This window comes from Carassius gibelio, chromosome A25 (assembly GCF_023724105.1).
Source record: "Carassius gibelio isolate Cgi1373 ecotype wild population from Czech Republic chromosome A25, carGib1.2-hapl.c, whole genome shotgun sequence".
Taxonomy (NCBI): domain Eukaryota; kingdom Metazoa; phylum Chordata; class Actinopteri; order Cypriniformes; family Cyprinidae; genus Carassius; species Carassius gibelio.
This window is the reverse complement of record NC_068395.1, coordinates 20376201-20389383: the sequence shown is the minus strand read 5'-3', so window position 1 is coordinate 20389383 and position 13183 is coordinate 20376201. Positions and strand designations below refer to the sequence as shown.

At 37.3% G+C, this 13183-nt stretch overlaps 1 protein-coding gene across 1 annotated transcript; it reads left to right on the top strand.

Moving 5' to 3' along the window:
- The first annotated feature begins 599 nt into the window (after nucleotides 1-599).
- Nucleotides 600-7629, top strand: LOC127946640 (uncharacterized). The gene is made up of 4 exons (XM_052543328.1): nucleotides 600-752; nucleotides 4341-4507; nucleotides 4675-5148; nucleotides 6161-7629. The coding sequence occupies exons 2-4, from the start codon at nucleotides 4378-4380 to the stop codon at nucleotides 6595-6597; spliced, it is 1041 nt and encodes a 346-aa protein (XP_052399288.1). The 5' UTR covers nucleotides 600-752; nucleotides 4341-4377; the 3' UTR covers nucleotides 6598-7629.
- The last annotated feature ends 5554 nt before the right edge of the window (nucleotides 7630-13183 follow it).

Here is a 13183-nt window from a genome sequence, read left to right as displayed (position 1 = left end):
GAAATAGCCACTGGGGTAATCTGGGTCACTCTACTGTGCCATTGTCTTTCTCTAAGGTTTACTTCTACCTTATTTCCTTTTTTCTTTTTTTGTGCGTGTAGCCCATTAATAGCATTGTTTAACACAAAGCTAACCAAAGAAAGAACTTTACGAGAAATGTGTCAGAAAATTAACAAATATGCTCTAATGAAGAGTCTAGGTGCAGTCACAAATATGCAAAACTGTATCTCATATTCTTGTTGTCAGTTGGTGCCATTTTGCATGAGGCCAATGGGGGGGGGGGGGAATATTGCCACGTATTAATCATGAAAATCTGATGTCAAATGCTATTTTATATCAAATAAACAAATTATAAAGTGATGAACTTTTCTGTCTTTCATCATCGGTTTATTGATTGATTAATTTGATGATCATTGATCTGTGTTTTGATGCAGTTATATCTTGTCTCTATCTGTTTCTATATATTATATAAATAAATTTAGTTCCAGTAGCTCATTCATAAGAACGCGAATTTGTTAGCTAATGTGCAATTTCCATCTGCTTTAGCTAAAGCATGCGTGCCGAACCTGTTGGGGTTAGTGAGCACCAGCGCCACTGATACAGCAGCGGTCAGACACGGTAACTGCACGTACCCTCTACGCCACGGAGAACGGACGAGCAAGTGCGCACGCGCAGCGCATACGCTGCTTTATACGAAGTTTCTGGATATCTGGGCGCAACACAAAATATTGATTACGTTTGACAACTCTGAGGTATTTATGCGACGCTTTTGCAGTCTCAAAGTACTTTTATATGCTCACGGTGATTTAAGAGTTTACAAACTGACCGGAAAGTGACTAATATCCCACAAATCGTGTAAAATAGCTAGCTAGCTTAAATGGCTAACGTTAGACCGTGATGATGTAGGTAATGGGAAAATGAGGGCGACATGTCCTTCCGAGTCCAATCGTTTTTTTTTAGTTATGATAAAAAAAAATGATGTTCTGTGTAGAAGACAGCAGTTGTGTGCTGATGTTTGTGCTCTGTTTAATTCGGCTGCTTTACATCGACGGCGTTAAGACAGAATGTCGTTTACAGATCGTGTAAACGGTCGTGATGTTGCTGTATTTATGCAACTAAAGCTCTAACTACACCTCGATGGAAACATGCGCTCGGGTGTTTACAGTGAGTGAATGAATGAGCCGGTGTTGTAGTTGCTCTTTCTTCCGGCACATTCATGTGTTTTTGAAATCAAGTGGATGTGAACCCATATTTTATCTTCTGTAAGTTCTGAGTTTAATAGTTTATTTAGATTATATTTAGATCATTGCCTCTATATTCAGTGACATGACCATGTTATGTCAATTTTGCAATACAAATTGTAATTAAATCGTCATAAAAGAGTTCACCCCCTCTAAAACGTAACAAATTCAGCTCTTTTTCTTTACTTAGAAGACATATTAGAGTTATTTGAAGATTTAATGTTCCAACAAGCCTGCTTGATCAGTTACCAAAAAAGAGCGCCAAACTTATTCAGCAAAATAAGATTTGATTTTCTTATCAAAGTGATAATAGGTTGCATTGCAAAAATGAGTACACCCTCTGGAAAGTTACACAATAGTAATAGTAATAATATTAATAAAATTATAGGTTTAAGGCTATTTTTGATCAACAGGTAAGTATATTGAACCAAAGCTTTTAAAGGCAAGTAACTTCGTGACAAATAAAAGTGTTATGTATTCCACTGAATCATACTCTGTCTTAATGCTGGCAGCAGTGGAAGCACTTGGGAGAGGACTGCCAGGTGACTTATTTTTTAGCGTAAAAGACGACAGTGGTTCAAGAGGAATACCACATTTTTTAAGTGTGAAAATATAGCGGAAGTAGCACCAACATTCAAAAACAATGGACTTGTGATAAGTCTCCTGAAATATATAAGTTCATTTAATGATGAGTGAACTTTTGCTAGAAAAAGAGCAGGAGAAATAACATGCAAGTGTCTCAAAGCTGGTAAAAGCTATGAAAAGAATGACACTTTATCTCACGGAGTATGATGCAGCCCGCAGAAGTGGTATGCATGCTTGTTGTCACCACTAGAATTATCTACTGTAGCGAACAGCAAAATAAACTCATTTAACCTCTTCCTAGGCCCATATTTACGAAACAGAGACTTCTGGGAATCCGTGCTCTGGTCTCAAGAGACCAAGTCAATCATTTCAGATCTAAAATGTTTTGGTGTTGCTAGAGGAGTACAGTGAGAAGTGCTTGGCACCCACACTGTCGTTCAGCTTTTATATAGGGATGAATGAGTGCTGAAGATATGAGGGAGTTGTGCTTTATCAAAGCTGGCATGAATTCACTCACTAATGACTGATGTAATACAAAAACTTGAAAAAGAAGATGCTACCCTCCCCTCATTCCCTGCATTATTGGCCATTTTTTCAGCATGACAATGGAGATATTCATTTTCCTGAGGTCAAAATCATTCAGTGGACATGTATTTCACTCAGTCTTAACGCTCTCGAGCAGGTGTGATGGATTCCAGGGGCATAGATTACTTTGGGGACGTGCCCCCCCCACTTTTAATATCATGGAAATTCGTCCCCCGCACTTTTTCAGTCAAATGTGTTCACATATATGTTTTCAAAAGCTGGTGTGAATAAATATAGATTTAAACTCAAGAGACAGGATAGTCTGCACATGACCTGATATTTTATTCGGACCCAGAAGTGCTAAACACTCCTGCAGTGTGTGTTTCATTCATCCTCGAAGCCAGAGCGCACTCTCGCGCAGAAAGTCATATCAGGAAACTCCTAATATGGGCAACAGCGTCCAGCTATGGCTATATGAAAACAGTTGTTTTGACAGAAGAACTGAAACTTTTGGACACACGAAGACATTAATATATGATTGCTACAATATGGTTTTTCAAGTCATCTCCAGCAGGTGATAAATACAGTATATCAACAAAACAGTGCTAATTGACATAGATTTTTTACAATATAGAAACTATTCTGCCTTATTATGTGATAAATAAGTGTTTGTAGTGTATTAAAAATATATTATTTGTTATTGTCAAGCAGTTATAGATTTCTAAGCAAATTAAAGCTAGAAATTAGAGAATAATTAAAGTTGCCTATAGTATCCACCACCAGTCAAGTCTCTTCTGTTCACCAAGCCTGCATTTATTTGATCCAAAGTACAGCAAAACAGTAAACTGAAATATTTTTACTAGACTATTTAAAATAACTGTTTTCTATTTGAATATATTTCAAAATGTTATTTATTGAGATTTTAAAGCTAAAAGTATTCATATCTATAATTTATTTTCCAAAAAAATATATATTTTTGAATGATATACTGTATAATGCTGCAAAGGCTTTTTATTTCACACAAATGCTGATCTCTGGATCCTTCTATTCATCAAAGAATGCTGACATTTTTTTTTACTCATGTTTTAAATATTGATAATCAGCAAATCAGCCTATTAGAATGATTTGATTTCTTAAGGATGTGACACTAGACTGGAGTAATGATGCTGAACATTCACCTTTGATCACAGGAATAAATTACATTTTAAAATATTTTCAAATAAATAATTTCTGTCCCCCTCACTTCTGAAAAGATGGCTACGCCCCTGAGGGATTCTGTAGAGATGAGCTGAGCAACACTCCCCATTAAAGACCACTCGTCATCCAGAAGTTAAACAGCGCAGATCTGTAAATTTGTCATGAACTTGTACACTCAGTGGCAAGAAGGGTCAATATACTTTAAGTTCTGGAGGACATACGAAGTACTATAATATTATACATTTTCTGAATTAAATCTAGGGTGCAGTCATTTCTGCAATCCTTCATTTAAACAAAAATGGCCAATTTACATATCTTACAGAAAATATTGGCATATATTTTGTTGTTTCTATTAAGTATATGTTTAATATGTTTCAATTTTGCCATCTTTCCATGTATGATATCGGTGATCATTAAGAAAATACATCTTTTATATTTATTCAAAGGGGGTGTACTCATTTATGCTGTGCACTGTATGAAATAATAGTCTGAAAAATATTTGATTAAACCTGTAGGCAAAACAAAAAAGGAGGAAGCACCTCAGTTTTATTCAAAGGCCCAAACCGAGCAACAATATGAAATTTCTACTAATTGAATGACAAGGATCTGTATAAACAAGGTTTAAACTTTAAGCCTTTTTTTTGTAAACTCTGCTGAAATGTTGAACTGTTTTTGAGTGTGAGCTGATTCAAATCAACATGATTACTAATGTTTTATATATATATATATATATATATATATATATATATATATATATATATATATATATTTAATCTCTACACTGACTTCCAGACTCCCCCTAGCTGGAGAGAGATATTGTGCTGTGAAGATGTCTGTGTCTTCGCTCTACCTCAACCAAGACACCATGGTGCGCTTCAAGAGGAGAAAGGCACGTTTCTCCTTCAGTGAAGTGCACATCCTGCTGGACGAAGTACGGAAGAACCGCCACATTGTTGTGGGTGAGCTTTTCCTCTGTTTGACAAAGCAGAACTTGTCTGAGCAAGTTACCAGTCTGTAATAAACTGATTTCTCTCAGTTCATCAAAACCACCAGTAATTTTATGTCCCTATAAAACCAGTAAACAATAAAATAAAATGTTCCAATACTTTTCTGTGTTTTTGCATAGGTAAGTTTAACGCCGGCGTCCCCTCTGACGTGAGGCGCAGGAAATGGGCTGAGATCACTGCACGTATTAATGAGATTGGAGAGTGTGACAGAGAGATCATGGAGGTGATTAAGAAATGGTCAGATCTTAAGTGCGACACGAAACGTAAAGTGGCTGCCCTGCGGACCGGTGTTTCGGTGTCCCTGAGATTAGCACGGTCCAATATTGAATTGTCCCCGATGGAAGTCATTGTGGAATCCATTCTTGAACTGGACAAGAGACCGTGGGAAGCTACACAGCGGTCCAGATCTCGCAGTCATGGTGACGATCAAGAGGCTGTGTGTGAGGATGAGGAAGAGGAGGATGGAGGGTTTGTGGGGATGGGGTCGGTCAACAGTTCCCCGAGCAGAGGACTGGATGTGGGAGGAATGCCTGCTACTACAAGTGGATCTGGGGTTGCAAGTGAGGTGTGGTATGACAACTCCAAAACTGGAGGTAAACACTCAAAATACTCAAGTTGGACCATATTAAGAATGTTCAATAGATTTAGAGCCGTAGTGTGTATTTGTCCACATCAGCGATCTGTTACCAGTAAAAGTTCACTGTATGAATTTTCAGTGTACTTTATGTATTCAATATTTTGCTCTGATCTCAATAATGAACCATCAATCATGTTTTCAAAATTTGCACTACTATTCTAAAATGTGTTGTTTTCTTGTGCTAATCAATACTGTATTTATCCACTCAAAAATGCATTAAAAACGGTAGTATTATAAAATAGTTATTACAATATTTAAAAAAATGACCTTTTCTATTGTAATATTCAAAAATGTATTTTATTCCTGTGATAACAAGCCAGAATTTTTACCGTCATTACTTCAGTCTTCAGTTTCACATGATCCTTCAGAAATCATTATAATATGCTGAATTGGAGCTAAAGAAACATTTCTAATTATCAGTGTTGAAAAAAAGTTATACTTAATGACTTTTGGAAACTGGAGACTTTTTATCGGGATTTTTTGAGGCATAGAAGGTTGAAAGAACAGGGATTTAAAATAAAAATCTTTCATAATGTCTTCACTATCACTTTTGGTCCATATAATGCATCTTTGCTTAAAAGGATTGATTTCTTCCAAAAAAATTAAGTGTTTAAATAAAATAAAAAATAATTTCTGCAAAAAGTCTGTTGTCTAATGCAAAACAATTTGCATATAAAGCAACAATTTAGGCCCATCTGGTCACAACAAAAAAATGCCCCGGGGGACATTTTATTGTATTAAATGTAGCCAATCATTTTGATGACATGCTTTGTCTCTAGCATTTCTGACTTTTTTTTTATTTTTATGGATTTAATCACACGCTTGAGGCAAAGTCACATGACTTTTTTTTTAATGTATATTTTTCTCTATCAGTACTGTGAAAGCTTTATAAAAAGCTATACGTATATTTTGTGTGTGTGTATGTGTATTTAAAAAAAGTGATTTTTTTTTTACTTGCTTGATCACAGATCTTGAATCCCACTCAGATGAGGACAACCGTGACCTTTTCCCAACATCCTCTATGGCATCTGTCACTAACTCCTACTCTGAGGAGGATGGAATTGCAACTAGAGGCAGTAGTGGACATGTTTCCTCCACAGCCACCGCTTCTAATAAAAGACCCTCGTCTTTCTCAGGGCTGGAGGCAGACAGTTCACGTGAGCAGTTAGTGCACAATGCAAGCGTCAGCGTACAGGAGCAGCACACCACCAACACTATTCTTGCCACAGTCTCCCGTTCACTTGAGCTCCTTGCGGAGTCAGTTCAGCAGCTGGCAGAGACTCAACAGGAGTTTGCACGAGAATCACTGCAGCTACAGAGGGACACTGTGCAAGTGTTGCGAGATTTTGCCTCCGGTGTGCTAACGATACTGCATGAAAAGGTCAACGGCAAACCTGCATTGTGAAATATGTGTTTTGCCATCAAATGACGACCAACAAGCAACACAGTGTGTGATGCATCGTTGATACGATACTGTAACCAGGCTGCAAATATTGTGTGATCTAAACTAACACAACTTCTCACTGGAACCTTGCTGACCATCACAAGGTTCAGTGTCAGGATGTCAGAATACTGCGATTAAGTGCAAATGCAAAGACGACTATTTGAGAAGATGCTTTTGTAGTTTTCAAAAATGCAAAGATGATAACAATTGTACCTACTCTCCGTTTATCAATAGGACACACTTAGGGTTTTCGATTTTAGTCAATGGCAAACAATAGTGAGACCACAAAGGGATTTTATTTGTGCCTGTAGTAATATCATCTTTCACATCAAAATATAGCTTTTTTTTTGCATTCACCACATCACATAGGGACTGTTGAGATGAACCTGCTGTGGGGTGATTCATGTATTTATTCATTTTATTTAACATTTGTCAACAAGTTAAAGGGATAGGTCACCCCCCTCCCCTTTTAATTTTTTTTATATTTATTAACTCTGTAAGAGATTAAGTTATTAACTTTGACAGACAGGAAATATTATATATGCACTTTATGCAGTCACATAATTAATGGTGTTGTTTAAGGACAACTGAAACTTTTCTAAATTATGGTTTGAGGCATCTGGATCTGATTAAAATAGATCTCAGAATTTGTCTAGTAGGATATTCTTTTCCAGTGGAACTTTATAAATGTATTATTTTCTTATGCTTGTGTACATTGATTTAGGATAGCAGGACAAACATCTTCAGGAACTAAATTTCATGTGACAAGCTGTTAATGCTGTTGTTTTGTCACTAGAGGGCAGTGTGTCTTTAATTTACACACAAAATAGTCATGAACATTCTTCTGCACTTGTTTCTTCAAAGTCACTGAATTTTCCAGCAGTGAGTTTTGTGTGCTTGTGTGTGTGTATGTTTGGTTTCTGAATGAAACAGCTCCTTAAGTGAGCTAGTAATTTCAATAAATTTTAACTTAAAGGTTGATTTAACTTAAAAGTTTACTGTGTATTTAAGATCTACTTCCTTCATGTTCCTTTTAGCACACAGAAGTTTTTGTCTGTACTTGTATTGAAATGGTGATGTGAACATGCAGCTTCTCACTGGGAGTTTCAGGCAGGAGTGAAGTAGAAGTGATTAGGGCTCAAGCTTTGTTCTCTGGACTCCAGGGCTGAAGAGCTCTGCTTAAACAGCTGCTCTTATGTGTGTGTTTCTGATGCTGAGTGGTGTTGGGTGTGTGTGTCTGTGCGTGCTTGTGTGTGTGTGAGACAGCAGCTGGTAGCCCCATTGTGTGGTTAGGGACCTCTGCTGAAAAAAGTACTGTATTGTGTTTGACTGCAGATTGAAAACATGTCTGTATAATGTATCAGTGATTTATCATACAGTCTATCTACACTAGACGGCACACCGAATACACAATAATAGGTTTATTTTTCTTGCTATTGTTGTACACTATTAGACAGGTAACCTATTTAAGTTTGTAACTTTTTAACTTCCAGGTCCATGTTAAAGCTGGTCTTTTTTTCTCTTTTTTTTTTTTTTTTTTTTTTTTTTTAAGTAAACATTTTGTTTCATAACGTTATGGTTGAAACACGGATGGTAGATGGACTATTCTGACAATGCTTTTCATACTTTTCTGGATCTTGATAGTGTAATTTACTTGGCAGTCTATGGGACAGTCTCAAGCCTACCAGTTTTCATCCAAAATATCTTAAACTGTGTTCTAAAGACGAACAAAGCTTTTACGGGTTTGAAACGACATGGGGGTGAGTGATTGATGACAACATTTTCATTTTGAGGTGGAGTATCCCTTTAAGCAGCAAATCTGCATATTAGAATGATTTCTAAAGTTATTGTACATTTTTATATTTCACAATATAACTGTTTTTACTGTGTTTTTTTGCCAAATAACTGCAGCCTTGGAAAGCATAAGAGACTTTTTGCAGTTTCATAAAAAAAAAAAAAACATTAGTGTATGTGTGTTTCAACGTAATTTCTCCTTCAAACCTGCCACACATCAGCTGCCATCTGGAACAAAAGAGGCGGACTGTGAATCAACAGCGGATAGATTTATCGATCCTTTTTTTTTTCAGTACAACTCTGTCCTGCCTCCCCTTCTTCTGTTGGTCCTCTTCTGCTGACCTCTTCACCTTTTCTTCTCTCTTTCACCCCTGCTGATGTTCCTTCCCTCTCTTTTATCCTACATCTGTCACTCTGGGTTCTCTAATAACCCAACGCTACCTCTGCTGTGAGGCCCTCTTTTCCTCCTCAGAGGTTCAGAGCTTCACGGTGGGGCCAATGTCATTCCAGCATAATCAGCTGCATGAGCCAGTCGTGTGGCTGTGTAGTTAAGACCTTTTCAGTGCACCTGTTCTGACATGTGATGTCTCACATATTAATGGCTTTCACTTTCACCCACTAGGTTCATGTTTTTGTTACTGTATTGAGACTTTTTTTTTTTAATCTGAACGAGATGTCCACTAGTAAATAATACATATATTTATTTAATGCTTCATTTGTAATATAGTAAATTATGTATTTTTTCTGTCTTTTTAGTCTGTTTGTTTGATTTTTTTTTTTTTTGTTGTAAGAATTAGTTTTTATAGACACAATGTGAAAAGAGAGCAGGGAATAGGTTGAGATTCAAATACAAATCCTCCATGACCACTCGCACTGACCTCAAGCACACTTCTCTGTCTTAATGTGTTTCCAGCAGTGTGCTTGTCTGAATATACAAGATCGGTTTCTGTGAGATCATTCTTGTCATTTTTACTTGAACATAGCAGCTGCACATACATAAAGATCCACAGCAAATAATACATACATTTCATCAGGCAAAGGTCAATACATCCCTCAAGGCCAGCAGATTTTGTACACGTGTGTACATGCGAGTGTGTGTGCGACAGGGCTGGTCTGTCGTCCCAAAGGCCTCAAGGCACAACAGATGCTGTTAAGAGAGTGTGTGTCCTCATCATGCTGGTTTGGTGTGGGTCTACTAATGTAGGCAGATAAACTGTGTGTGTGTGTGTGTGTGTGTCCTATGGGAGCTGGACTCCGGGTCGAGCAGATGTCATGACGTGTGTGGAAATCCTGGGTCGGGTGTCATCTAAAGGCTCGAAAGAGGATATGGCATTGTGAGTGAATGTGTGAAGATGTGTGTGTGTATAGTTGGATATTTCAAGTCTGAGGATTGTGAATGGACTCACTCGCTTTATGTGAATGAATGTGCAAGTTATTTTCATTTATGAAAAGGTTTTCAGTTACATTTTTTTAATCTTTAATGAAATCATCTTAATTAAGAAGAAAAGGTTGGTGTTTGAGGTTCTGGGCAGAGCATCTAAAAATTACTGAGAGGAGGTCTGTTTATATTGCCTGCATGTGCCTTTTTGCAGGCCTGCACATGTGAGAGATTTGATGTGTCTGGATATAGGTTCATAAATCATGCTTGTGTTCCACCTCGAGGGACCACCATCCCCCAGCCAGCACCCACATTACAAGACACAAATCAGCCATCGCCCATCTGCACTCTTCTCTTTATGAAACAACAGTTGTCTCTAAGAAGTTTGAATAGTGTCTGTAAACTTACGCAGTAAACAAATGTAGTATAAAAAATAGTGTAGACTTGTTTACTGTCTTCAGCTAAACACCTCTGAATTGAGATTCTCTCTTTGGAAAAGTGCTTCGCTTTCTCTCATCTGTGCAGATGTCAGTGGTCTCAAAAGTCTCCTTCTACCAGCCTTTAGCCCAGACCATCCATTCTATAGTCACAACTGTTTCTGTTTTTGTTTCTTTTATAGCTGCACATTACGTGGATAGGATAGGTGAACCTGAGATTTTCTTGTTGAGTACAGGACATTTATTATAAAGAGTTTTTGCTCATGGACAAAACCCTGAGGTTGAAGTCTATTAATTCAGGCCATCATTAAACTAAAAACCTTCTTTATAATGAAACATTTTGTTTTATCAGGTCCAAAACACCATTGGCAATCACTGTATTGATACTCATCTCAAACATGCATCCTTGTTGTTTTCCTCACCGTCAAGGTTTATCTCTACCAGTAGATCTGATACAACACAGTGTGTGTATATAAAATGACATTTTGTTCCCAGCATCAACTTTATCAAGCATATAATCAGATAAATAGAATAAATAAAGTGATTTTGTTTGCTTACAGTCAGGGTATGTTTCTAGACTGATTGTCTCCATGCATTCTCTTCATTAACATAAATCTGTGGCCTTGGAGACATTATATATGGTGCCTTTTAAAAGACATTATAAGTGATGCATTGTGATTATGGCTTAATGAAAGGGTTCTGAGGCACGCGTCACTCATTACCATAACAACAGCACACACACACGTCACAATGCTCCTGAATAAATGTGTGTATAATGTGAGAGAGAGATAACTATTTGTTATTTATTTCAATAATATTTTAATATGTTTTATTAATCCCGAAGGCCTAATACTGTGGTCAAATAATAAACAGGCCTATATGTAAGCAAATACTATAGGTAAATTATTAAAAAACATAAATAAAATGTAGCCTGAGTGGAATGGCTGCAGCCGGCTGCAACAGATGCCGGTAGGGAGAGTTCGGGCGGTTTGTGGCGGACAATAAGTGACCATGTGCCGCCTGTTAACATACAGCTGTTGAAGTTGACCCATGCAAAAGCGTCATCATGGTATTTCTCCACCCAACCTCCGGAGCAGCCTGAGCGTCTCTGCATTGGCTACTGCACAACAAAAGACACACACACACACACACACACAAACACGTGCCTGCAGACACAAAGAACATTGCAAATAAAAACGTATGGCCTCCCCCTGCCCGCACGCGCCAGAGCGACCACACAGTCCAACATTGAGTGTAAGTGTGTGTTTAGGGGACAGAGGAAATAATTAAAAACAGAAACGTGAGCTCTATAAAAGTCTATAGCCTACTATACCACCCAGGAACCTTAAAAAGTGCAAAAATAAACATGAAAATGTATTTTTATTGATATAAAAAAAACATCATAATTTAATAAAATAAAAATGTTATAATGTTTTTTTCTTGTTCATATAAAATGAATTATAAAAATAAAATCTAAATGTTAAACATTCGTCTAAATCTAGACACATACTAACTGTATATAATAACATAATTGTGCAAGGATGTATGAGCATAATAAGGTAAAATAGCTTAGGTATGGGGATGTAAAGGAACAATGTAAGTAGCATTTTTATTTTATTTCTTTTTTTATTTCTAGCAACCTGTACCTGCTGGGAATATTTTCAATAGAGGCGATGAAGATGACTTAAGTTAACAAAAACAAATCTAAATCTAAAACACATCGTCTACGTAGTATTAATCCATGCATATATTTAAGTGAATATATTCAAGGCGTACGAATGACGAACTAATTCTGAAATTCGACATTAGTGTAAATAAACTATTTTTAATATCCACAGAATCAGTGTTGTGCCTGAACGCGTTCATTGAAGGATAGTTCATGAACTCGTTCATATTTTGGGCGAACGTGAACTGAACGTGCTGTATTAATGCCTGATGAACGTTACTGTCAACTCGTTCATTCTGGTGTCTGTGAAAGACACGCTCTCTCAGAATAACTTCGTTCAATAGGGTGCCAGATTTCTATAGAGCCTTCCAGGCGAAAAACCGGCTAAAACACACCGTAAACGGGTCTTAATATGTAGCGGAAAAACACCCAATCTGGCAACACCAGCCACCACCGTCCGCCGCATGCGTGACGCGTCATCAAAAAAAAAAAAAAAAAAAAAAAAAGGCATCGAGGCGACAGCAGCATGTAGCAAAAAGGCGTGTGATCATTTAAAATAATTTTATGATGTTTATGACAAGGTCGGTGAGAATGGGAGACAAAGCATTAAAGCAACAAGGGGGAAGTGCTGTCCCCTCAATGCTAATGTAAACCCTGGTTGGATAAGGATTCAAAATTGGATATGAAGATGAAATCTGACGCATAGCTTCATTGTTAAAACTGATAAAATAATTGCTGTCTGTGATTCTATATGGGCTGTTGCAATAATTTTGAAAAATAATAGCTCGCAGCAACATATGGAAAAAAAAGAACTATGAACTAGTTCATTTTTGGAACTGTTTGAACTTAGTTCAAAAGTTTGTAGTTTGAACTATGAATTTAAAATTTTAAAATTTGTGAATTTAACTTTGAACTAGTTCATGTAGAAAGTGAACTTTCCCAACACTGCACATAATAAAGGAAGCTTCGTCAGGTTGTCATACTTGAGAACTCCTGAGCCCATCCGCTCTGTATCACTGTGATTAAAGTTCCCTTGTTTGATACAGACAGCAGTGTGGCTAACATCAGCATTAACTCCATTATCAACACCACTGCCACATGCAGCAGATCAATTTAATCAGGCCAATATTATACCATATGCCCCCCTCTGACGTCACGTGCAGGGGGGTAAGACGTATATAACCGCGTCCTTTCCTCGAGACAATCAATGAAGACAAACGCACTTGCAGAAGAGCGATGAGGACGAGTGAACGTTTCCTCTGAAACGGACTT